The 26,703-nt window shown below is 37.5% G+C and overlaps 3 protein-coding genes across 5 annotated transcripts in view; all 3 read left to right on the top strand.

Moving 5' to 3' along the window:
• kif19 (kinesin family member 19) overlaps window positions 1-9,361 on the top strand; it is a 52,815-nt gene extending 43,454 nt beyond the window's left edge. Inside the window, exons 11-20 of the mRNA XM_030121766.1 lie at window positions 33-207; window positions 1,673-1,871; window positions 1,964-2,234; window positions 3,691-3,815; window positions 4,466-4,629; window positions 4,773-4,878; window positions 5,672-5,795; window positions 5,947-6,335; window positions 6,468-6,630; window positions 8,385-9,361. Of these exons, the coding sequence (XP_029977626.1) occupies window positions 33-207; window positions 1,673-1,871; window positions 1,964-2,234; window positions 3,691-3,815; window positions 4,466-4,629; window positions 4,773-4,878; window positions 5,672-5,795; window positions 5,947-6,335; window positions 6,468-6,630; window positions 8,385-8,512 (1,844 nt within the window). The 3' untranslated portion in view covers window positions 8,513-9,361. The remainder of the gene's footprint in view (window positions 1-32; window positions 208-1,672; window positions 1,872-1,963; window positions 2,235-3,690; window positions 3,816-4,465; window positions 4,630-4,772; window positions 4,879-5,671; window positions 5,796-5,946; window positions 6,336-6,467; window positions 6,631-8,384) is intronic.
• Window positions 9,362-10,316: 955 nt separating this feature from the next.
• On the top strand, window positions 10,317-17,851 carry LOC115410069 (uncharacterized). Of its 3 annotated transcripts, XM_030121487.1 has the most exons (6): window positions 10,326-10,410; window positions 12,207-12,299; window positions 13,396-14,056; window positions 14,794-14,994; window positions 15,089-15,218; window positions 16,496-17,851. In XM_030121487.1, the coding sequence occupies exons 3-6, from the start codon at window positions 13,654-13,656 to the stop codon at window positions 16,965-16,967; spliced, it is 1,206 nt and encodes a 401-aa protein (XP_029977347.1). In that variant the 5' UTR covers window positions 10,326-10,410; window positions 12,207-12,299; window positions 13,396-13,653; the 3' UTR covers window positions 16,968-17,851. The 3 variants fall into 3 exon arrangements, with proteins under 3 accessions (XP_029977346.1, XP_029977347.1, XP_029977348.1); XM_030121486.1 differs by lacking the exon at window positions 12,207-12,299 and having other exon boundaries at window positions 10,317-10,410; XM_030121488.1 differs by lacking the exon at window positions 12,207-12,299 and having other exon boundaries at window positions 10,326-10,447.
• Window positions 17,852-18,504: 653 nt separating this feature from the next.
• Window positions 18,505-26,170, top strand: LOC115410070 (rap1 GTPase-GDP dissociation stimulator 1). Its single transcript, XM_030121490.1, has 6 exons — window positions 18,505-18,887; window positions 21,827-21,934; window positions 22,663-22,785; window positions 23,790-23,915; window positions 24,855-25,332; window positions 25,682-26,170. Exons 1-5 carry the CDS (start codon window positions 18,776-18,778, stop codon window positions 25,325-25,327), a joined length of 942 nt encoding a protein of 313 aa, XP_029977350.1. The 5' UTR covers window positions 18,505-18,775; the 3' UTR covers window positions 25,328-25,332; window positions 25,682-26,170.
• The last annotated feature ends 533 nt before the right edge of the window (window positions 26,171-26,703 follow it).

The raw sequence follows: 26,703 nt of genomic DNA, 5'->3' as shown, positions 1-26,703 counted from the left end.
TACTCACATCTTGTCTACTCCACATTTTCTAGCTGAAGTCCAAGCGCATTCGAGCCAGCAGAGTCGGGCTGAGATGGACCAGCTGAGGGAGCAGCTCCTGGACGCTTTCCGCCAACAGATGGAGATTAGAAAGAGCCTGATGGAATTGGAAAACAGCAACATGGAGATCCAGATCGACACCTCCAAACACCTACTCACCATCGCAGAGTTCGTCTCTTCCTCCTCCCTCACACATGATAGTAGAGGTTTACGTATAATGGGCGAAATTTCAAATGTCTCGAGCAGCAAAACTATTGGGTGAATTCATACCAAATTTGGTTTATAGATTGCTAGTGACGCAGAATAGATGTCATTACATTTTGGGCACAGTAGGTCAAAGTTAAGATTTTTTATACATTTTTAAAATCTTCCCATTTCCCAGTGGGTGAAATATGTGCGAGGGGTGGGGTTTATTGTACCTGGCACCACTTGTTTTTAATGTTTTAACACTTATTAAATATGATTGAGTCTCGCGTGAAAAACAACTCAAGTCCATTTTCAGATCAAACTATTTCATTTATTTAATTAAGATTTCTGTCTTCTACACAGCTAGTTTTAACTGCTGTTTTTCTGCTACAATGATTTTTGATTTTGTAGATTAGTTTGAAACCACTGCTCACTTTTTATTTTCCCAGAACAAAATATCATTAAGTGAAGTTTCTTTCTTTTCCTTTTTTCCTTCTTGTCTTCTGTGACCTCAGTGTAAATTGTAGTTGGTTTGTGGTTAGCGCTTATAAATGTATATAAACTAAATATATAAATATGTTTTCTTTTTTCAAATGAATTGTAACATCCCTCTAATTTGAGAGCAAATTGGATTTGTAACAATACTTCTTTAGGTTAGAACAACCCTGTGTATATACACATTTCACTCATGATAATTCCAACTCAAGTCACCAGATTTCACAGAATGATTGAAGCTGACCATCTCTGATTTGCTTAATATTTTCATAAAATAATGTTATTAATCCTGGTAAACACCATGCAAAATTTCAGTCTCATATCTTTAGCGTTTTGGATATGGGGGCTTTGAAAATAGGGTGTGACTATAAAAACCAGTAGTGCAGAAAATAATGCTATTCAAGAAGTCAGTACTTTTAAACTATTCATGATAGATGCATGGAATTTTCAGCAGTTCTGATGTACAACACTTGAGTTTGGAGATACACAGGGCCAAATTTGCTCTAAAACACAAACAACAGTCAATTTTCTGCAAGCTTTAATATTTACAGATGAGGAACTGCTAATGTTATTTTGCACAAGTTTAGTGACATTTTCATGCATCTGTCATGACAAGTTCAAAAGTAATGCCTTATTGAACTTAGCATCTTTTTCTCTCACCTTGTTTTTGCAGTGACTTGCTGTTTTCAAAGCCCTAACATTTAAAATCTGATGAAGATATGAGCTTGAAAATTTCTGTGGCTTTCAATAATGTTTTTTTCTGAAAGTATGTAGTGAATCGTAGATTGTCATTGAGGAGGTTTGCGGAGCTTCATCTGGCATGGCCCCTTATACAAGAGAAAAATAGGAAAACATTAATACATGAGGCTCAATGTATGTACTCCTCATCTGTAAAGTATGAAAACCAGGTGATGTATCATTATTAAAATGTTATTGTCCTTTTTTATTCCAGCTGGGAGCAGGAGCGAAGTCGACGCAGGAGGAAATGGCGCGCAGAAAGAAGGAAGGAAAGTGAAAATAAGGATGAAAGTGAGAAGGATTCTGACTCCTCTGAGTCTCCACCAGACAGTTCGGAGACCCAGGAGGTCGCACTGGCCCGAGAAAACCTCGTCACACTTATGACTGAACAGAAAAAACTCCACAAACAAAAAGTGTGTTGTTGATTCTAGCATTTCTGACACATAAACAATAGAGTTTACAAGCTTCTCAATAAATCTTGTGCACTTTTTTATTTGTCCTTCAGACGTTGCTGGAGCGCAGGTTTCTGGAGTTACGGGACCAGGCTCGGCGCTTGGAGGAACTGCTGCCTCGGAGGGTGAGCTCCGAGGAGCAGCGCGAGGTCCTCTGCCTCCTTTGCAAAGTCCATGAGCTGGAGATCGAAAACGCAGAAATGCAGTCGCACGCTCTGCTCAAGGACAATGTCATCCGGCAGAAAAACTTTGTGGTGCAGCGCTTCGAGCAGCACCGACACCTATGTGATGAGATCATACAGAAGCAGAGGCAGTTTATTAACGGTGAGTCCATCTGCATTTTCCAGTTATGATAAATTATGCAAATGCCTCTTGTTAAATGCTAATGACAGGGAAATTAAAGTCCTTACTGATTTAACTCCTTAGCAGTACTTAGCAATACTCTTTAGCTGTGACAGAAAAATGACTGCATACCTGTACTGTCTGGGTTTTTTTTTGCTATTGTCAGTGATTAGAAATATTTTCTCCTGTTTTTGCAGGGAATACTTAATAGAATAAGTTAACTGAACAAAATACCTTTTATTTTTTCTAAATCTAACTTTGTCCTCTTTGCTTCCTTTGTCTTTGACATATTCAGAGTTAATTTGAATAAAAAATATTTTAATATCTTTACCTGACATATTGCAGTTGTCTGTCAGTGCAATTTTACTTCTTATGTAAATATGTATATAGTCAACAGGGTTTTTTTGTTTGTTTTTTGGATGATCTTTATGCATACACAGTTTCTTGCACTTTATCCTGTTGCTGCCATGACCAATAAATTTCCCCATTGTGGGGTCAGTAAAATCTAATCTAATCTAATCTAATCTAATCTGTTTATGTAATGTAAACTGGCATTTCTGTCCTTAATATACATAATGTCTTTACATAACATCTCAAGATATGGTAAAGTGTTGCATAAAGGTAAATGCAATACACCCATTCTCAACATCATTTTCAACAGTTTTGAAAGGATAGGTGCAAGATTTTTGTACAACACATAGCATTTACTGAAAAGTCATTGGGAAAATAGTGGGATTCATAATTTCATATTTTGTTTCATGATATTTGTATAGAATTTAATATTGTTTATCTTAAAATTAGATTTGAAAATGTATTACTAGTGAAATTAAAATGTCAAAAAAAAAAAAAAAAAAACAATTACAGGATAACTATAATGATGCAAAGCAGCCCAAACTAAAACAAAATAGAACTTCAAATCAAATCAGTTTTTTCTTGCCATAATAGCTCCAAGAAGAGACTGGGGATCAGGATAAAATGGCTCTGCACAATATGGTGTCACTAATAAACAATCACTTTTATGGCTATAGTTGATGGAATTCACTCTTTTATCTTCTATAAAAAAAATAAATAATATGTTTTTTTTCATAGTCACTGAGTTTCATTGTCAGTTGCTAATTCTTCAAAATGAATATTGAATGGCTTCTGCAGCCACAAAACTTAATCATGAATGAAAAAAAACAAACTGAGGTCAAAATAAAAACTATGTCTGTGTAATATATATTCTAAAATCATAAGACAAAACGTGACACATTTATGGTGCAGTTTGGTGATAATGTTAAAAAAATGGTGGTGGTCTTTTATATTTTCTCAAATATCAGATTTCACTTTCAAATGTCTATGTCTTAATGTCAAATTCCTCCTTGTTAGTAATTGTAAGCTCTGTCATTTAGGTCTTTAGGTAGCATGGATTTATCTGACCTGTACATGTTTGTTGCAGACCACAGTCTACTAGTACCTCCACACCTTCAAGAGCTATATGATATGTATATGAGAGAACTGGACGAAAGGAAACTGGACAGAGCCATGGCCCTGGATAAAGTGACCACCAGACATACCATCAAGGTACCTCACTGATACACAAGTAACAAAACAGAGCTAAACCATATTAAACTTGTAAACCATTGTAACTTGTCTTTTTACAATGACAAATAAACTCATAAATAAACTCAATTCCCACCCACCATTGATGATTGGATTGGAATTGTCTGTGAGATTTATGCTATGGAGAAGATATCCTTTTCCCTCAGAGTTGAAAAAGAAAAAATGAATAATGTCTGGTCCAAATGGACTGGGTATGTAAAACCAATCAGATCTGATTTCATTTGACTGTATTTGTGCTTTGTGTGAACCTATCCGCTTTTATGTGAGGTTGTGATTGTATGAGGTGGTGCGTTCCCCTGTTCTGTTTTGTTGTGTTATTGTTTCAACTGAAATTGATGGTCCGTAAAAGGAAATTCTAGAAGGACAATATGGATATAATCATTTAAACTTTCTATATCCACCCTTTTTTTATTATCTTGAATGATGAAGGCTGTAATTAATGTATGTGATGGACATTTGCCTTTCCAATAAAAAGATAATTTCAAAACAATAAATAAATAAACTCAACTCAACAAAACAGAGCTAAAGCATATATTTTTGACTTGTTGTATAGTGTGAAAATGCCTCCCAGTTGTGATACAACCTTGTCTGTGTGCATTCCATGTCTCTAGGAGGGCTCTTTACCCAAAATCACCTTGCCCATTTACTGTCGTGACAACGTGCAGGATGTGGACTCAGACCAGGAGAGTGTTCGCAACATGGGCTCGGATAACAGACGAGTCCAAGCCAAAATCCGCAGACATACGTTGCCGCCCATTCTGCCTGAGCCCGAGCTGTAAGAGATCATTATTATTATTATTATTTTTTTTTTGCTTTCAAATGTAGAGTGAAATGGAAATAACTGAATCATCCATTACAGCATCACCATAGGGCCTGGTAAAATGAACAACTTTCATTTTTCCTCTTTCATCCTGTCAGGGACAATAACAGGGTGTTTAAAAGCAGCCCCCATGCCAGGCAGATGAAAAACACTGCTGTAATGACCCCACCTCCCATTCACATCAACGGAAAGAGCAACAGAGAGGTGAGGGCAGCTGTAATGAGCAGTTTCTAGCCATGTTCATGTCAGTTCAGTTGCTTTCTTTGAAATGTGTTATGCTGTGTAATACCACAGTACTGTTACCTGTCACTTCAAGGAATTTGTGTGTCTGTTTGAACTGAACTCAAATAGGTATTTCAATCTACCGGAACATTTTCAATCTATGCAGCCTCATGAATGAAGCTCAAATAGTATTCCAATGATTATTTGCTGTCATCTCTTGTATCCTGTATGTTTTCCAGCTGTTACTATTCATGCAGCAACACTTTCTTAAATTTCTCCTGATTTTCTATTTAGAAACCTCATGTATCAAACTGTCATAACTGTCCAAGTCTGCTTTTACCCCGGTGTGCTGCATGATGAATCCCACTTAATCATGAATTAGACAGCTGTGGGTGATTGTTTTGTGTTAGGAGAAGTAACAGCTCCTGAGCACCATAAAAGGCCACAAAATTTGAGAAAGAACACAAAACAGGCTGTAAGAAAAAGACGAACGTCAGCAGTAGTGAAAGAAATCAGTCAATGCTGCCAAAACTGTTGTGAAATTAACACCTCAGCAATGAAAAAAACATTTGTAAAATCCTGTAAAGAGCATTTCAGCAGATGTATGCACAATAACTGAAGTGAAAAGAAAATGGTTTGTCATGAAAATAGAGAAAAATAATCAGAGGGAATTTGTTTGGATCACTTCCTGCATGAGTTTACTTACTTTTATTCATTTACAAATGTACTGGGAAAACCGTATGATTCTAATATTGCTCGTCACGCCTTGGGGCAGCTGCAGCCTTTGGTTCCTGAGAGTTCTCTGAGCTACAGTCATCTGAGCCACAGCGTCAGCAGCCACCTGGACTCATCGCCTGAAAGCAGTGAGGCAGGAGCTGATGTCCCCCTTTCACAAAACGGTAAGAAACCACTGGACATTGTAGAGCTACTCATGTTACCTTGTAATGAGCTGCAAAACTGCATGAAACGGTGCTCCAGGTCATGAGGAGCTAAATGAAGGTGAAGTAATTAAATATATCGTGTAACAAAGCTGTCCTTTTGCCTGTGCAGAGAGACAGCAGATCCTAAAAGGAGTCCAGAACATCGTAGTGAAGGCGGCCTGCCGACGCTCCAAAGCCTTGGAGGTGGATGCTTTGCGCTTACCTCCCCCTCCTTCTCCCCTGGACCCCAAGAAGCAAAAGAGCAGCCTTTCGTTGAGTGAGGCGCCCCCTCGTGGTCTGCCAATGCGTTGCGGCCGGCAGCCGAGCCCCGAGCTCAGACACGCCACGTCAGACGATAACCTTTCCAGCAGCACGGGGGAGGGGCCTGGGATACAGGCCACATGGACACGCCCACGTAACAGACAGGTCACCACCAAGAATCAAACCCCACGTGAAGTGGACTTTGAGGCTCGCCGAAAGAAGAGGCGCTCACGCTCTTTTGAGGTCACTGGTCAAGCAGTGAGTATTTCCTGTTTGCTGAGTTCATTGTAACAGCGGTTGGTTTTCAAATATTTGTCCTGTTACAATGTGGGTCAGATAAAAAAAAAAAACAGCCCCTTGACTGTTGTTGTTTGTTTTTTTTGTGAACAGCTGCCTCAAACCAAGACAGCCACAGCTCAGAGGTTTCGTCCTCTTGACAGCACATCAGACCCCCACCTCCACATCAATGGTCAACCCCCACTGCTCCGGCCCCAATACAGAGGGGTCCCTCCTCTCGCCAAAGTCAGGGCACCCCACAGCATCCAGCAATCAGGTAAATGTACTGCCAGTGTAGGGGCTGTAATACTGAGACGAGGGTTTCTATTACCCAATAAAAACAGGGTTTGACCAGTTGTATATGTCTGTTTAAAAATTATCAGTGGCAAACTAGACTTAGGTGTTTTAAATGATGGAAAGACAGACAAGAAACACTGAATAATAATAATATATGGTAATAAAATGATTTGAATTGAAATGTGTTAAAAACTGTGAAACATGTCTATGATGATGTTTATGACAAAGGTTTAGAAATAGAAATACTTGAAATGGCATCTCACCCCCTGGATGTACTAAACACATAGCATATAGGATGCTGCAATGTGACTTTCCCATTATAATCATTGAGAATGGAGAGAACTTTGAGGGTAGATTTGTTTCTTTATTATTTAATCAAAAGAAAAGTTGCCTTAACAAAAGAAAAATATTTCAATCTAAAAAAACCTTTTCAATCAAAGGAAAAAAGTGTTTGAATGCAAAGAAATATTTGAGACTCAAAAAATTGCATTTGAACACTTTTTTTCTTTGATTGAAAAGGGTTTTTTTGATTGAAGTGAAGTTTTTTTTATTATTATTATTTTTTTTTTTAGGCAACTTTTCTTTTGATTGAATAATAAAGAAACAAATCTACCTTCATTGGGAACAAACATGGAAACTGAGGAGATTCATGCAGTATACGTAGTCCAAGAAAAAATGTTTCACTGAACTGTGCAAAATCCATTAGCTTGAGACGAGATATGATCCTAAAACGACAGCTTTATCTTGTCAGTAATTCACCCCTACATCGTTCATGTTCTACAAATGCAACCAGTTTCACAGATACAATGAGCAGAACACCCACTCCCTGAACAGTCCATGCATGTGCGTTCATATGTAAAGAGGATAATCTTAATCTATGCCACCATCATGAGTAGGTGCTTGGAATTTTTTCTCCAAAAAGTTACTAAAGCTACTAGGGCTGCACGATATTGGAAAAAACTGACATTGTGATTTTTTTTTAACCCTGCGATATATATTGCGATATAAAAAAATACTCAGGAGGATATAATAGCTGTGTAGCTGATGTAAATGGTCAAATAAATTAGTTGCATTACCTCTCGTTGTGGCAACAGGTGCAAGACACTCCTGACACAGAACACGAGTTTCAGTATCATTTTTCTTGTACCTGAAATAATTCCAGATAACTGATGTTGTTTTTCTTTTTGGCACCAAGAATTCATTTTCGGTGGTTTTCTTTTGTTTGTTGCTCATTTTTCAATGTTATTACCAGCGACTCACTCCATGTGCAGGGGGTGTGGTCTGCTTCGGCAAACTGATTAAGAATGATTGTGATTGGTGGATCATTGTGCGCAGTGTGTGTCAGGTACCCAGGTTGAAATTAGATGAGAACATGTTGAGTTCATTTGCGTCCTACATTGCAGGACCTGCGATGTGACTATTGCGCACATGTACATTGACGATGCTCAAACGATATATTGTGCAGCTCTAAAAGCTACCAAAAAGTTTGATAACCTCTGATCAGTTGATTACATTTGAGGCCATGTCTCAGTCTAGTAAACCGACACAACATGACACATCCATGGTTGACACTTCACCTCATGAGAAAACCTGTTTTTCTCCTCCAAAACAATTTTTGTTTGACCAAAATTCTCATTCTAAACTAGGTGTGGAGACCAGAATAGCATGTGTCTTCTGTGTTTGTGTGAAACTAGTAAATATGAACAGTGGGCTAAGTTGTTCCCGTCTCCACAGGCTCCATCGCAGAATCATCCTCTCCCCACATGAACAACCTGAAGCGAGTGCCCCAGCTGCGACAGCCCCAACCCCTCCTGTACATCACCACCACAGGCACAGGGAGTCAGCGCACACGCAGACACTGAGCAGAGGACTCAGACCACCCAACACCAGCACTAAAACCTAAGCCAGCTGAGCCTGTAAGAGAACCACAAAGCCCAGTCGAATGAACACTTCACCCCTGTGGGTCAGACTGGGGGGGCAGTGCAGCAAACTGAACCCCACAAGGATGAGACCCACCAGACTCCAGACGTCAGAGATGTTGAGTACTAGACGTACAGTGGATCTTCTGTCCTGTCAAATGTTTCCACAGTAGCTTGGTGTCGTGCTGAATTACTTGTGTAACTGTCGAGTAGAAAATCATCAATCCCGTCACAAAGGCAACACTTTACTAATAGTTATGCATCATCATTAAATTTGGTTTAATAAAGTCAGTGCTTCTCATTCAGGGAGGAACCCCACGTCAGAAATGTAACTAAGCATCAGGAAGTAGCGAATGTATTTCACAGTCAAAATGTTTAAAGCATCAGTCATTGTTTCTGTAGTGGCATTGTTTCTGTTTTAAAATAACACCTTGACATTTGATTTAAGAAAACACAACTTCATCATTTCACTTCTTGTGCCCTTCTTGGACAATGTTATATCCACAAATTCCCCTGGGTCTATGCCTTTTTTTTTTTTTTTTTTTTTTTTACCCGAACTTGTCATATTGTTGTGTAGATGTGTTCATTTCCAGAACTGGAAAAATATAGTACAAGATGCTTTTCCAAATTGGTTTGCTATATTTTTAATGAATTATTTAACTGTTGCCTTTTCTTTTATGTTACCAAATTGTTGTCATTGACATATTGTTTTCATAATTACTACTTTCTATGCTTTATTTTGTACATTTTTTTTTATTTGTACCCAGACGAATTCAAATTAAATAAGCAAAAATTAAATCAGTTTATTGTCGGTGTTGTTTTTTGTGGCCACGTGTTTGCAGGAAACATGGAGAGTGACAAAAGATGAAAATGAACCTAATTCCAGGGTAAATTATTTTTCCTTTTTAAAATTACATCAACTCTAATAACAGAGGGTCATAACAATGAATCTGTGTGGGTGTTTTTGAGTGTTTTTAATTGGATTTCAGCTTTACAACATGTCAACAATATCTACTATTTCCACTATAATTACTCATGCTTATGATTTAAATTTCTACTGGCATGATGATGGGATTTAAAGTAATAAATTCCGTGTATTTTCAGTTGTCTGGTAATGTACTCTAAGTGGTAAAAGATTAATTAATTGTCCGCTAGATGGGGACAGCAGTCAGACTAACCAGCATCCTTATGATAGTGCGCCATCTGAAGGACACAGCCCCTAAGTGACAACAGATTTATTTCAGTAGTTAACTTTGCCAGTTTTTGCATTTAACATTAAACGTTTTTATTTGTAAGATAAGTCAATTTAATAGGCGGTGACGTTATGCTGTGTTAAATTCTCCAACTAGATATTAATAAAGAATAGAGGCCTTGTATATAATGTATGTACCAGCCTCAGTAGTTATTATATGAGGTTGAACCCATAATTTAGTAGACTATCATAAAATAAAAGCTGCATTTTATGAATTACACGAAATATGACAACACATTCATTCACATTCACTGTAAAAATGTGTAATTCTTTGTCATAACTTCCATTTACTGCCTCAAGTAAAGCAAACTAATAAATATTGGTCTGTGAATGAGCGAAAAGGAGTCGGAAGTACCGCCTATGTTACTTTACTGATAAATTCTCTGTCCAATCACTGGGCACTCATAATATGATTGACGTCTTAGTTGGCCAATCGCCAGCAGGATTGCGGCTCTCGGGCGGTAGTGCACGTACAGCTGATTTGCAACCCGCCGATGAAACAGCAGAGAGGAAGGGAAAATGTCGCTGACTCCGACGCGGACCGTTCTAGGATCAGTGTCGTTTTAGGAAAAAAACAGACGCCAAACTGGTGAGTGGGACAGCCGTCACTAGTTGCATCCACAAAGGTTAGCGTTTGAATTCGGCGTGTCCTGTTCCGAACCGCTGCTGCTTTTACCGGTTTTCCTATAATTAATCGGGCCTGCTTGACACACACATACAAAACCGTAGCGGCGTCTGCTCCTGGCAGCCATGATGAATGTTGTACGTTAAAAGTGCAATGATGTTATTATGCGTCAACAAGTCATTTAACGCTTCCTCTGCTCCTGTACTCCTACTGATGTATTACTGGATTATTTATAAAGTGGCAGGTGGACAGAAGAAACTTGTTGGACTTCATATTTTCTAAACTTTTACATTTTTATATTGAATTAAGCTAACTAGACCGGCTAGGCAGATATTAGGCAAGCGCGAGCGTCAGTTACGTCGCGCGCATCTTCAGTTAACACTAACAAAAAAGTTGGACATTTGTTTACTTACTAGTTTTCATTCATTTTGTAAAGAGTTTAACTATTTAGGCCAAAATGGAAACCTGTCGTCCTTCTGTGTGTCCAATCTCAGGAGTGCTGCACTGTGGACAAACAGGATGTAGATGTTTTTGGAGACGTACATTTATATCATCTCATTCATTCCTTTACAAAGCCATGTATGAATCCAATTTATTTTATTTCAGTAATTCAGTATCCATCAAGGGGCTTTGCACACTGTACAATATTACACCCTCGGTCCTGGGATTTTTGTGTTGAGTATGACAACATGCAGTCCTTAGAGGCTTCTGCCAGAGGATGGAGTGAATCTACTAGGATGGATAGAGGTCCAGTTGATGTCATGTATTTAAAAACCTGTACACATAGCTACAGTATTGTGCATTAATTGTTGTACCAAGTTATAGTGATCATATGCATTTCTGACTCTATCAAGATACAAGTGGAATATTACATGTATTGTATGAAAAAACAATTTATAAGGAATATCAGGTATTTCGTGTGACCTCAATTTGTAGACACTCTAAAAATTAATGATAATAGTTATTAATTTTATTTCAAGATGCCTTCTAAAACACTGACACAGATACAGAAAATGAGAGAAGAGCAATAAAACAATACAACAATAACATACATAAAGTATAGCCTACTTTATGATTACACTTAAGAGAATGGAGAAAAAATAAAACAAGTGGTGCCAGGTACAACAAACACCACCCCACGCATGTATTGTAGCATCACTTGATGTCATCATGTCTATGCCTGTGCTGATGTCAGCATATCAATTGCCTCTATATATGTGCCAAGTTTGAAGTAAATTAAAACAAAACTGTTTTTGTAGACGTGAAATTTCAGCCATTATAAGTAAATGGGAGAAGAAAGAGATTTTAAAAATTCATAAAAATCTGAACTTTGACTTGCTTTTAATCACATGTATTTTGGGTCACTGGCAATCTATAACCCCAGTTTGGTATGAATTCAATCAATAGTTTTGGTGCTACAGACATTTGAAATTTCGCCCATTATAAGTAAATGGGGGGAATAAAAAAAATCATAAAAAATGTAAACTTTGACCTACTGATCCCAAAATGTAATGAGATCTATTCTGGGTCAGTGGCAATATATAAATCCAATCTATAAATCCAATTTGCTGCTAGAATGTTAAAGAAACAAACCAAACCAAAAACAAAACTCCTTGCCTCCCTTTTTGGAGGCGGGGTAATAAAAGTTACAGTACTGAGTGGGTTATATTGGATAGGCAAGTTTGAAAGTAAGATTGGAGGTAAGATTAGAAAATAGGAATAGAGTTCATAGTGTGTGGATGTCTTGGGGAGTATTCCAGAGGTGAGTGGCTGAAGGGCTCTTGAGTCCCATGATGGGCACATGGAGAGGAGAGTGTATGGGAGACAGTGTAAGATTCAAGAAGATTGGAGAGGTAAGGAGGGCCAAGGTTATGAAGGGCTTTGAATGTGAAAATAGAATCATGGAGACAGTGTGGGGATGAACTAGGAGCTAATGAAGCTGAGGACCAGGGTGATGTATGGATGGGTTCTGGCAATGATGCAAGCAGCTGAGTTCTGGACCAGTTGGACTTAATGGATGGATTTGCAGTGGATAAAAGTGGGATGTGACTAGAGAATTAACCGTTATTGCTGTGCATTTCAGGCTTTCCTGCGCTAATATGTTTTACACCAGTTTTCATTCAATTTATGTCAAGTGTTTCTAATAATTGACAAAACTTTATGTAACATAAATAGAGCTCACACAAAAGGCTGATCTGTAGGGGCCATTTCGTTCCGTTTTTGGTTGGTTTGGTTGTTGTGCATGTATTTTCTTGTTTAATAAATATGTATGCTATTTAAAACCCTGAAAACAATAATGCAACAGTGGCATAAGGCATTTGTACAGTACTGTATGTATCCACTATATGTAAAACATAATCTGACAGATGAAAGGCAAGTTTGAAGTAGTATCAGTGGAGAGGACTTGAAGTATATATGTGCCTTCTGTGTGGTGTACTCACGAGTACTCATGTGGAGTACTCATGAGTACTCTTCAAGGTAAAACCATCAGTGGATTGGAAGAACATGGACTTTAGAGAGGTCACAGTAATACCTCAATCAGAGTGAAAGACATGATACTGAAATTGCAATATGACCAAGTGCATTATTTAAATTGCAGGAGCTGCAATTTCTTGATAAAAATGCAATGTGTCATCATTATAAATGATCCTCTGTGATGCTACAGAGATGCTTTGAACTGCAAGTCATACTCTACATAGGCTATATAAGGGGATATTTTATTTTTATATTGTCAAGAATTAGAGAATTAGGAGAAAATATTCATTCATACTGTAGCTCTTTGTACATTTATCATTAGAAGAGAGGTACTTCCATTTTATATGTACACAGTGCACTTGCCCCTTTTAAATGTTCATTTTATCAATGTAAATTGGGTTGAAATTGTGTGAATTGTGAATGGCATGGGTTAAAATTTTAAACCTAACCACAGTCTATCTGTTCCTCCTCTAGAGTCAAACTGCGGCTACCATCATGTGTGACGATGAAGTGAAAACTGGTCACAGTCTCAGCATGGGATGTTTTCTGTAGACAATAGAGGGTCAGTTTACCTTTTCTTTTTATCTGTTCAGTTTTAAACCATAACCTTTTAAGACCAGAGGGGTGTACTATAACACTACATGGGCCTCTGGGGAAACCTGATCTGATAATTAAAGCCTCTTCAACGCCCTTACTTAGCTAAAGGGATACAGTGTCAGGGCCAGTGAAGAGATGGACCCATCTGCTCGGATGGTGGGTCTGGATGCCCAGGGAAACATGGTGTTCACTGTGGTCAAACCAGTCATGAGCATCTTTCAGGTGGCCTCAGAGCAAACTGGTACTGTGGGACAGGGAGACATCGGGCTCCAAGATTTAGCTGAAAATACTATGATACTCCCTCAAACACAAGGACAGGCCACACTCGACCACAACGAGGTGGAAATGCACACCATGCAGCCTCATATGCCACCACAGATGCAGGTTCCTCCTCCTCCAGTCCCTACAGAGGACATGTCCCAGAATCAGGACCCTCTTCAGAACTCAAGTACAAATTCAGCTGCAGAATCCACAACACAGATGCCATTTGCAGAGGTGTCGTCACTCCTCGACCCCAATATGAAAGGATCCAAAGCTCGTAAGTAGATGCTTTTAGATTAATACTCCTAAAGATTGAAAGCAATGTTAAATCTATACCTACCGATGTGGCTTTTCACACAGCACTTAGTAAAAATTTGAACATGAACTACCCGCCTCCCTCCAAAGCCCCACCCACTTCCCCCTGCCTGAGCTCTGACACTCCCCTCCTCTCACCTGATACGCGCGGTGGAAGCAGAGGTGGAGACGGGAGTGGAGGCAGAGGTCCAGTCCACTTTGGCATGTCCACCGACCCCTCCCTCAGTAATCAGACACAACATCATCCACCTGCTGGGCTGTTTCATCAGTAGACCCGGTATTTAAGGGTCTGGTCTGTGCAGCGCTGGGTCATTGTCTTCACTGCACCTCATCACCTGGGCGATGAGGTGCCCAGGTGATGGGCGTGCACACTGTGCCGTGCGAGTTGGCAATAACAGATGATTGACAGGAGGCTCAGCCAGGCTTGGCCAATTATTTCATTCGGACCGAATAAAACGATTTGTCAGACTTCTGTCAGAAATATGAGCAATATATGAGAATTAAACATTTTTAAGTTTCAATACCTGGTGGATTTCTTTTCCATTTTAGTTTGACACACGCTTATTGGGAGCATTTTAAGATGACAAAAGAAAAGTGTAAAAATGACACATCATACGGTATAGCTTTAAATAAATTTAATAATAAGCAAGTTCAGTTTTGGATTCAGGTTTTAAATTACTGTCATGTTGTTCATTTTAGGGAAGTATCTCATCTCATATGAGGAAATTAAACGGCGCCTTGAGGCCCCCGAGAAGATGTCCCTGCGGTCTTTGGCAGCCTACACTAGGGTTAGCAGAGGTCCAGCCAGCAAGAAAACTCTTCTAGAGTCTTTGAATGTCCTGGGCCTCACACCAAGCACAACTACCTCTGTATCCTCATCCTTCTCCAAACTCACTGAAGGTAACGTATAGAGTAATGTGTTTGAATTTGCACAATTAAAAAAACAAAAAGTGTCAATAGCCGTGTTTTAATGCTGGTTTGGTGTATCTTCCAGGTGACACCAGGGCTTTGTGTGATGATATGAAGGATTTCTCCCATGACTACATTGACTACAGCAACATGGCAAAACAACTCATTCCAGAGATAAATACAGTTCAACACTGGTCCAAAATTATTGAAACAAAGTATGTATGTACTGTGATATGTTGCCAAGCATGTTTTATTTATGGGTCAGGGTTTCTGCCAGTTCTTAAAAAGCCGTAGTCAATCATTTTTCCCTTAAAATGGCTTGTGTATGATTTTGACAGGTCTTAAAAGCTGATTGGGTGTCACACCTAGTGCTCCTCCTTATGCAAAAAAAAAGCTCAAATGAGGATTATTGTGTATGAAGGCAGTAACAGATGCATGGAAACTGGTAAAAACATAAAGCTGCTGTTAAAAGCCACAAGTAAAAAAAAAAAAAAAAAAAAAAAGCCACAAGCAAATAGCTGCCATCACTCTGTATTTTTTGCGTTTACATTGGGAGCATCAACAAAGTCTGGCCTTAGCACAGTAACTCTAGGGTCTTAAATAACTTTGTAAAGGGCTTAAAGGAATAATCTGTAATGTTTCCACTTTAAAACATTCAAATATGAACAAAAATAACAGTTTTGATGGGATGTCAAAGATGTAAAGCGATTATACTGTATTGTACATGTTTTATATTCAGCTAAAGGAGGCTGGTAAAGAAAAAGCTTTTGCAGTTCTGTTTGGGTTAGAGCCATGGATATATTTCCATGGTTTGCATTAGATTGGAGTAATGCTTGACGCTGCTGTGATCAGTTGTTTTGCTACACAGCTGTGTTTAGTTCATCATGCTACCACACTGAAATATGTGCTGATAACTGCTAGTGTGCTTATCATGATTGGCACATCACTTTTACACATTGTATCTTTAAGATGCAACACAAAAATACAGACATAAAATAAGACATTTAACTTCTTCAGACTGAAACATGTCCATTATGCCATTCCAAATTACATTTACTTATTTCCAAAACTGAAGCTAACCCTGGTGCCTTCTTAAAATCTACCAAATTAACTTGGAAAAAAACAAAACAATTTATCAAAAACAAAAAATAGGAGTTGATTAATTAGTTGTGTAACAACATAAATATACTTCATTAAAATGTTTTGTCAAGGGTGTCTGGGGAGTTTAAAGATACATTGAGGCTACCATTTTCTTTGCAATAAATTGGGGTTCATGGCAAAATAAAGCACATTGTACAAGTTTCCACCATTTGACAGCTTTGCAACAACTGGTAAATACCCCCCCCCACACACACACACACAAATTATACAAATTGTACTTTGATAAAATCGTAACTTTAATTTTGCAGAAACCCTTTGTATAATAGAGATTAAAGAATGTTGTGTAAACAGAGGATTAACATCATACACCCTCTTTTTTTTTTTTTTTTAGAAACCACCTTGAAGATATGAGAAAATGTTTTAAGGATCCTGTCAACAGTGGTGCGTTCGATAACGTCACTCATGGCCTTGGACTGGGTATGCTGGATGTAGCATTGGATATGATTATCATGGTGATTGAACAGCAGATTCGCATCCTGTCAGGCGCTGCAGCTTCAGATCCAACTGACTCTGCTTTACCGATGAGGCGCATCCGCAGGCGCCACCGCAAATCACGTACCACGGACAGCGAGAAGATTCCAAAGGCACCCGGTATAGTCAAAGAACATGGGAAGATCATCTCAAAGGCTAAGGGACGAGGCCGAGGGAGGAAGAAAGTGCGAGCAGAAGCTGGAGCCGCCGTTCCTGCAGAAACGCAAGCAGAGCCGTGCAAAGCAGACGATGTGGAGAGCAACGTCCTCACATTGGTCTCTGTTGGATATGAGACTGTTTCTAGTGGACTCAGTTCTACAGGAAATGTTTAAATGACTGGTCACGTGAAAGGATCATGCTCAGGACTAAAATTGAGGTTTTGCAACAGCTCTGAAGAACCAATAAAGGTTACTGTACATTCAGGAATACTTTATACTAAGGATAATGCATATTCACCATTCACTTTTAGAGTATTTACATCCATATTATTAACATGTTGGCTCTTAGTCATTAGAGAACAATACTTATATAGTTAAGTAGAGAAGTTGTTGTATGTGAGTCATCTCATAATTTGAGAAAGAGTGTTCTTTTGGCTCTACTAGTGTATCAGGCCTTTACTATATATTAAGACTGTAATTCATTTGTAATAGTTTCTATTTGTTTCTGACAGTAGTTGTAGAATACGTTTCAACAGAATAGGGCATGAATAACTGCTTTATAATGACTAATAAGGAGCCAGTGTGATACTAAGATGGAGGATAATAAGTAACCAATTGATGTTGAATATGAGTTCCTTAATATAAAGTGTTATTATACGGTCAAATGGGAACTTAAATGTGTCGCACAGGCTCTATGTGAATTGTAAGTGACTTTTATGAGCTCACACAAGTAACACACAGCGACACATCCTGTAGTCTACCTACACAGAGTTGTATTTTGTTGTAAATCAAGACATTTTATTTTTTCATTGTATATTTTCAGTGAGCAGACACCTTCCCCATTAGTGTACGTATTGTTTTCCTGAGAAACTGCTTTTCATGTGCACACCAACATGTAGGAAAAATACTATTGAATAATAACTAGATTATGTTTCTACTAGGCAGGGTTTGTGGTGTCTTTGTTTTCTTTATTTTTTTAGAATTACAGGTGAAAAATCTGTCATTGTGTTTTATTTTTACTGAGACCCCAACACTGAGTAAATTTAGAAAGTTTACTTTAATGACTAAACTGATTGTGCTATTTCCTTTTTTTTAACATCACAAATGGAACAAGATTGTTATTGGTCCCCTTGACTTGAAAGCTGAAGTGCACTTAAGTCCTGGAGCTTCACTATGAATTCACGTAGAATAATATGTCGGCAAAGGTTGACTCTTTTCTTTTCCGCTTTAATTAAATGTGTTATCGAAACCTAAACCTGTCACAACTCATACACTGAAATTGGACTTTAAAGAAAGCAAAAAGTCTATTTTTTCATCCTCAGATTAGATACTGTGTTAAATTTTACTCAGGTCAATGAACTTTTTATGTACAAACCGCATCAGAAGAATATTATTTTTGACGCGGAGTGTCATTGGATGCCTTTTCACATGACTGGAAGGGATCTGAAATGATTTATCGTAAGTGAGGAGTAACAGTAAAACTTAAAGGGTACAAAAACAGGTGCCAGATGCTTACCTGTCAGTGTTATTCTGGCTTGGATTTTCTAAAAGCTGAAAGGCATTGTGGGAGATTTTCAGCTAGTAGTAATACACTCAGCAGAGTCAGCCAAGTGCTAATTCCTTATCTCAGCGCACATAAACACACAGGCTCGAACGCAGAGGGAGGGAGGGCGAGAAGGGCTTTACTGAGGATTTGCTCTGTATTAACCCTGAGAGGAGACACGGCCAGATGGAGCACAGGGAAAACAGACTACACAAAGTAGTACTTATTGGTATGTTTTTTATGATCAAATAGAGTGAGAAGAAAGTGTGTGCTTCTGTGACTCAAGTTGGAAGAAGTAGGTTTATTTTGTCCACTGATGACCCCTCCTCACCCCCAAGATGGGAAAGAAATGTGGTCAGGAATTGAAAATGAGGACTAACGTTAACAAGTGCAGTTTGTTTTATATGAAGATGTCAGCCTGAGAGAATTTCACTACCAGATGACAGGACACAGCAAAATGGGACACCCCAATGTATCGGCCTCACACACCTATGCACGCCTGCACAAGGACAGACGCAGATCCAGTCAGCTGCAGCCCTACACACCCAACGGTGAGTACAACTGGAAAATTACGGGTAAAAGCTATATATTGGTGCTCAGCATATTACTTTTTATATTCAAGTTTTTATTTGATTTTGTAATGGAGAATTTACATGTTATGCATTCACATGCACATATAACATTTTACTTCTATTACATCTATATTTCTTTTCTGAAAAGAACATAATAATCTATCTGTACATTTATTGTCCTGTGTATATCTCCAATGTCTTCACTTCTTGTTTTCTTACCCCCCCCCTTTTTTTTTTTTTTTTAACAACATAACCGTGACAAAAAAAAAATAAAGAAGTGTCAGGCACAACAAACCCCGCCCCTCACACATATTGTAACTTATTTTGGCAGCGATCCAGCTGATGTCATCATGTCTATGCATGTGGTGATGTCAGCATATCTACTGCCTCTATACATGTGCCAAGTTTGAAGTAAATTGAAACAAAATTGATGTTTTATAGACATTTGAAATTCCGCCCATTATAAGTAAATGGGGGGAAGAAAAGATTTTAAAAATTCATAAAAAACTGAAACTTTGATCTATTTTTCCCAAAATCTATTGACATCTATTCTGGGTCACTGGTAATCTATAAACCCAATTTGGTATGAATTCAAGCAAAGTTTTCCTGCTACAGTGTTAACAAACAAACCAAACACAAAACAATTCCCCTTGCCTCCCCTTTGGGACGGGGTAATAATAAAAACAACAGTAATATAGTAGCTGAACAACAGTGGGTGTCATGTTTTGTTCCTTTTTAGTGTTCATAAAGTCCATCCATGGTTTCCAGCATGCCTCAAATTTGTTGTGTTCTTGTCTCAATGCAAATGTGAGTTTCTTCATCTGGGAATTTTCTTTAGCATGTTCTATCCAGTCTTGTAATGTGGGTAAGTTGTCAGTCATCCATTTTCTAGTGATTACTTTCTTGCTAGCAACTAACATAATATTCAACAGATATACAGTGTATATATCTATATCTATATATATAAAAGAAAGAAATGAATTTTATATATATATATATATATATATATATATATATATATATATATATATATATATATATATATATATATATATATATATATATATATATATATATATATATATATATATATATATATATATATATATATATATTCATTTCTTTTTTTTTTTTTTTTTTTTTTTTTACAAATTTGTTTATAGTCTGGTTGTTTGCTTGCATATTACTTTGAAAGATTACAGACCATGTGAATCAACTGGAGGGAGAAAAAGGAAACAAAATGCCACAAGGAAGTAAAAATCAGTAGTGTAATCCATAACAGTCAACTGTAGGTCTCATTTTTTCCTTTCTGTTTTAATCACTGTTGTATAATTTAATTTAAGCACTGAAGAGAAAAGTCAACACCTCCCTAGAGCATAACAATCATGTAACACTACAATAAATTAATACAGACTTGGTGTTCATTATGATGGATTACACGCTTAATTTATTTTACATCTCATATTAAAGATAATGGAAACAAACTACAACTTGGAAGAATACAATTATGTGCACAAGTATGTAACATAATAAAGTTTAATTTAGAGTGATGTGATCTGACTTTGAGCATAACCAGAAATGTTGAAAATGCCATGGGAACCTTATTAATCTGTAATTATCGTCATGTCTTCACTTAACTGTTTTTCAGTCTTTTTTTCTGAGGTGTAGATTACAAGGTTATTAAACTAAATTCTGGCATATGGGCTATAGTTTAAGGGCCCTTCAGAGGAGAATTCAGCTGGCAACTGGGACGTTCAATGTTTGCTCAAACCAGCTGGGAATATCTGAGCAGGAAATGGCTTTTTACTGTGGCAGAGTCCTTGACTGAGGCATTTACTGCACCATGAATCTAATGCCATAAGCATGACATGACTATGAGATGAGTCATTTTCGCTTAATATCTGTAATACATTTAATTAAATGAGAATCTTTATTCTTCTGACTTTACTACATGAGGCCTATACTTCACAAAGCATGTCATGATGATAATTAAACGTACAGCAACATCCTTATTAACCCTATAACGCTAAACATATCATATTTGATACATGAGTTTTGAAGCCCTTTACATGATCAGTGTGATATTTTTTTCTCTAAAAACCTGATGTATATAATTAGATACATGCAATACACAGACAGTCCTCCAGGGGGGGAGGAATTCGTTCACCAGAGGTCTTTCCAGTGACACTACAAGATTGTCATTAATGAGGAAGGAGGCAGAACTTTGCCAATTTTGAAAAGGAATTACCAGTTTGTTAGACATGTTTTTGTTTGTTCAAAAATAATAATATTTGAGCATTGAGACCTGATGTATCAAATATGATATGAAATTGAAACTCATACACAGAAATTGATAATTGAAAAAAAAATTCTTTTGGTTGTTCAGAAGGACCAATAAAGGCTCCAGTTTCAAAGAACTGGAATTTTCTGTCAATGATTTAATGGTTCAGGCTTTACAGGGTTAAACACCAATAAGCATTAATGAGGTGATTAAAGAAAACTTACATAAACAGTTGTGGAATATTGCCATGTCTTTTATGTATTGTGATTGTCTCTCTCAACTCACCATATATTTTTTATTAGTACGTTTTTTTTTTGTTTGTTTGTTTTTTAAATCAATCACTAGAAATTTCAGGCAACCCCACGTAGGGTCCTGACCCCAAAGTTGAAAAACACTGTATTATACTATTATTTTACTGGTCCAACCCACTTGAGATCAAATTGGGCTGTATGTGGCCCCTGAACTAAAATGAGTTTGACATTTATACTATAGTCTGAGGTAGGAAAGGTTCTTTACTTTTGTATTCTCTATATTTATTTTCTCTTGAAACTATGCATTAATAGTTTCTATGCTGTTATGTGTCTACTGTAGCATCCTCAGTCGATGTTGAAACTCCCTTTTTTCTCTTTTTCCACAGATAATCTGAACAATGCCCTGGGTGCCATCCGAGTCCTCGGCATAGAGCTGATTGAAGATGAGCTTAAACCACACCTCAATACTGTGCTGATCAGCATAAAGGAGAGGAGTGAGTCCTTCTGTATCCTCATATAAACTGGGACAACTCATTTATTATTGAAGACCATTTAACGCTAACCCATCCTTAAACAGCTCTGTAAACTACACATGGATTCCTGTCTTTCAATATAGTTTTACATTAGAGAGTGTTTTCTGTGTTTCTACAGTCATCATTAGACTTTCATGTGACATCATTTGAATTGCAAAGTCTTGACAGCTCTTCTATCATGTACACTTTACATATTTATATATTTTCAAACTGCTGTACCTTAAACCAGCATACATTTCAGGGCAGTGGCAGCTTTATGATAATAGCTCCTCATTCCGAATGATAAAACCCGTAGCCACATCCACTGTGGTTGTGGAGCTGTGGGTTGGCAGGATGCAAAGGGATCAGGTGTAGTCTGTGACAGTTGTGAGTCCTGGTTAGACGTTAAGCTGTATTTGTGTCTCTCAGCAGGAGAGTAACAGGGGATAGAGAGGCAGATGAGGTAAAGGAGGACCAGAGAGTTCACAGAGACACGCAGAAGTACTGAATTTAGCACCAATGATTCAATTTGGTTTATAAATAAAGGGAATTTTTTAACTCATGCTGGTCATGTCATCTTCCAACAAATGTTCTTTTTGGTTTTGGTTGTATAGAGAGATTTTATGTGAGTATATTCCAGTAAAATATTCATGTTTGTAGGGGCATATTGGGAGCTTTGTGTTTATACATGTAATTCCACTTGTGTCCAGAGAAAGGCGCTCCTGAGCAGGTGGTGATCAGTGGAATTCTACCGATCCTGGCCCTGTCACTGAGGAGCAGAGGGCCTCTCACCATCCTCACTGCAAAACTAGTAGCCGAGCTCGCCAAGGAATGTAAGTTACATAAATGAGATAGACAGACAGACAGACAGACAGATAGATAGATAGATAGATAGATAGATAGATAGATAGATAGATAGATAGATAGATAGATAGATAGATAGATATAACTTAAATGTGTCCCCGTCAGTGTCAAAACAACATATCTGCCCTAACATCACATAGAAAATCTAAACCCATTCATCAATCCCAGTTGATTTGACCAATCGATCATCATGGTAGTGTGGGTGGACTGTGTATGATACAACAAAAATGTTTGCTGTGTTAGTCTATCATCTGTCCTCATGATGGAATTTACCATTTTATGCTTCTTTACATTTCATCTGCACATCTCAGAGGCAAATTCTGTATAAAACACTTTTAGTCTAATTGGTCAATACGTTGACAACACTACAAACATGATGATCTTATCCAATACGATCCAGAGGTTTTTGTTTGTTTTTTTGTTTTTTTTTTTTTATGAGCTGAACCTTAAAGAGAACCTGAAACAAAAAATAATATTGTAGTTTATTTTCTTTGTACCTTAGGTAATATATGGCACTGCAATTACACTTGTTACTCACTTGGATTTATCAGAAAACTAGATTGTTTTCCACTTGGTCACCAGCAGGGGGTAACTATCTTGAAACAACCTAGCTACAAGCTAGCTGTTAGCCTGTTCACCAGTAGGGGATGGATGGATGGAAGGATTGAAGGATGGATGGATGGGATTAAAAATGTTACCTACAAGTATCATTTGTGTATTCAAAATGACAAGTTACGATATGTCAAAGATTTCAGAGTATTTTATTGCAGAGATATGAAGTGATTTTTTTTTTTTTTCACAGACCTTTGTTGACGTGTTACTGTGAATGTATTTGACCAGTAGAGGGAGTAGTGAGTCAATTTTGCCAAAGATAGATAGATAGATAGATAGATAGATAGATAGATAGATAGATAGATAGATAGATAGATAGATAGAGTTTGCTGACTTTTTTATGACATTATTTTCTCTTCAGCTATGGTTCGTAAAGGGTTCGTTGATTCGGGTTTGGTTACTGCTCTGCTGTCTGTGCTGACGAGTGCAGATCAAGAACTGTTACTTCACTCTGCGCGGGCCATCTCACACATGACATATGACAGCCGTAAGTACAACAAAATGTGTTTTTGCATAAGAAAATAACTGCACTGAGCATGAGCAGATGAAAGGTTAAATATGCAACATTTCCACATACAAATATCAAAAATTGACTTGGCACATATGGTATAATTTGTAACATTAAATAAGATGTTTCCACAATTCATGTCATGTCTCATTTTACCTGGCTGTCCTCGCCATTCCCAGATTGGCTTTTAAGGAAAACAACATTTAAAACCCCTCAAATTGCCTGTCTTTAGCAGGTGTTTTTACAGGAAGGTTGATTTGCATAAAAAGGGGGCGATTTCATGTCTAATGTATGAATATTCCCATCAGTGCAAATGGCACAATATTATGTCTCAGCTTATACATGAGCATCTCAACTTACAGATCGCATTGGATCTACAAAGGTGCAAAACATTTACAAACACCCATAATATTGTTAAAATTGTGCTTATTTCTCAGATGACATTTCAGGTTGTTCATGTTTGTTCAGTTTATTCACCTTTGTGAAAGGATAGTTTGTAAATGTGAACATATTCATGTAATTTTATTTTTTTTACTCTAAAACAATGAGAACAATTTGCAGTTGTCATTATTTATTGGTTATTATGACATTATTTTACTGGTTCGACCCATTTCAGATTAAATTGGGCTGCTTTTCAAAACATGAACCTGCACTGGAACCATTAGCAGGTTGGTTTTGGCCGGTGGGCCGTATCTTTGACACCCCTGTTCTGAAAAATATGAATAAAATACAGGTTTGTGAGATTTGCAAATTATTGCATCTAGTTTTATTCATATTTTGAAGATTTTCCACCATTTGGAAATTTGTGTTATATAAGTGAAGTATTTATTTATCAGTAAAAGTTTTGTGTAAACTCTGCTGTTTACATTTGGATGGTATAGCAGAGTAAAATAACTTCCCTTTCTTCTGTCTTTTCAGCTAAGTTACAGGAGCAGTTGCTCCGTCGTGGTGTGGTGCCTCGCCTTGTCGCCATCCTGCTCCGTTTTTCAGAGCGGGAGGCCCTGGAGGAGGTCTGCCTTCAGGCCCTGTGTAACCTCAGTGGAATGGCCATAGCAGAGGAGACGGGGATGGTGTGGGAGAGGGGGGTGTCTGTGAGGCCGGGGGAGTTGGTGTTTCACGGCATCTCTCCTCACACCTGTGGGTTTGCTTCGTCTGTGACACTGGTGCGTGTGTGTCAGTGGGCGCCCGGTCAGTATGCCGTCAACATCGAGGTGTTCCAACGCTGCTCCACCTCCTTCTGGAACCTTCACGGGAACCAGCGGTCTGCGCAAAAGTCCCCCTTTTCTGGTCTGGGAACTGGTTCAAACCTGTACAAAGTGATCAAGTATTCTGCAAGGAACGTACCTCGAACCAAAAGTCTGAAGACTCGTGTGTTCCACACTTTCCTGTGACGGCTGAAACACTGCAATAATTCAAATCTTACCAAGTGTATTTTTCTCATTTCGAGTCAAAATACCTCATCACACTTTAACACACAAACTGAAGTAAGCAAAAAAAAAAAAAAATCTTGAATTAAGCAAAAAAAAAAAAAATCTTGAATTAAGCAAAAAAATATGCCAGCAGAACAAGTGAAAATTATCTTGGTAAGATTTCTTGAAATAAGATTTTCAAGATCTATTGTCTAAAAATAATTTCTTATATCTCACTTACAAGTTACTCTTTAGGTCATTGTCTTATTTTAAGTGTGATGAGATATTTTGACAAGAAATGAGAAAAATACACTTGGTAAGTTTTGGATTTAACAGTGAAACCTTTAGACGTGGAACCAAATCCAACAACTGAAATAGATTCTAAACTTTTCTAATTCTGACTCTAAACCCAGAACCTAATCTTTAAAACACGCTTCGCTTTGTTAGAGCGACATTTGTCATATGTGTCAAAATTGTGTCTGTTTTTTTTTTCTCTCACTTTGTTTAATAGTTTTTGTTACAATTCTTCACTGAGTTCTTAAAATTTAAAGACATGAGATTCACTGAAAGCTGCTTTCCTTAAGTGTGTAAAACACTTGCAACCACTTTATATCACATTTTTCAGTTTGAATGGAATCATTTGGTCTTTCATGTTAATATTCAGAATCATTTGTTCAATCACATATGTTTTATGCCAGGCAGCATTTTTTTCTACACTGCACATCTAATTGATTATTTTTATGTATAGCTCATTTGATTGTACCACAATATTTGTATTATTTGAATATCTTTACTGTGAATAATAAAATACATTTACCTTCAGTTGACAGTGGCAGGCATGTGTCATTTCATATTCATAATATAAAACTGAACTTATTTGTTAATTCAATTAAGTCCCACAAATTAAATGTTTCTTTAAATCTTTGTCATGTAACGGGACAGTGGTGGAGGTACGTACTTTTACTCATATACTGTCTTTACTCAAGAGCTTTATACTTCTATTCCACAACACTCCACTGTCAATACAGTAACCTTTTAAAATACAACATATCGATAAAGATTAAAACAGTGGATCCCAGCCTTTTTGGCTCCTGATGTTGTTCAAATAATCTGATATCTCACCAAAAATCAAAGATAAGACATTGTGCCAGACCCCCCTCCCCAACTTTACTGAAAACATACATGAATACAAAACATTGAAAATTTTTGAACAAACATCAAGATGTCAGAAAGAAAACTCCTCCAAACAAATAAATTAACATAATGCAAAGGCTTACAGACACAAAGAAGAAAAGACAAATAATTATAATAATAGTAACTTAAAGGTCCCATATTATGCAAATCTCACTTTGTGAAAG

The sequence above is a fragment of the Sphaeramia orbicularis genome, chromosome 19 (assembly GCF_902148855.1).
Source record: "Sphaeramia orbicularis chromosome 19, fSphaOr1.1, whole genome shotgun sequence".
Lineage (NCBI taxonomy): Eukaryota > Metazoa > Chordata > Actinopteri > Kurtiformes > Apogonidae > Sphaeramia > Sphaeramia orbicularis.
The sequence above is the reverse complement of the archived record's forward strand: the minus strand, read 5'-3'. Positions and strand labels throughout refer to the sequence as shown.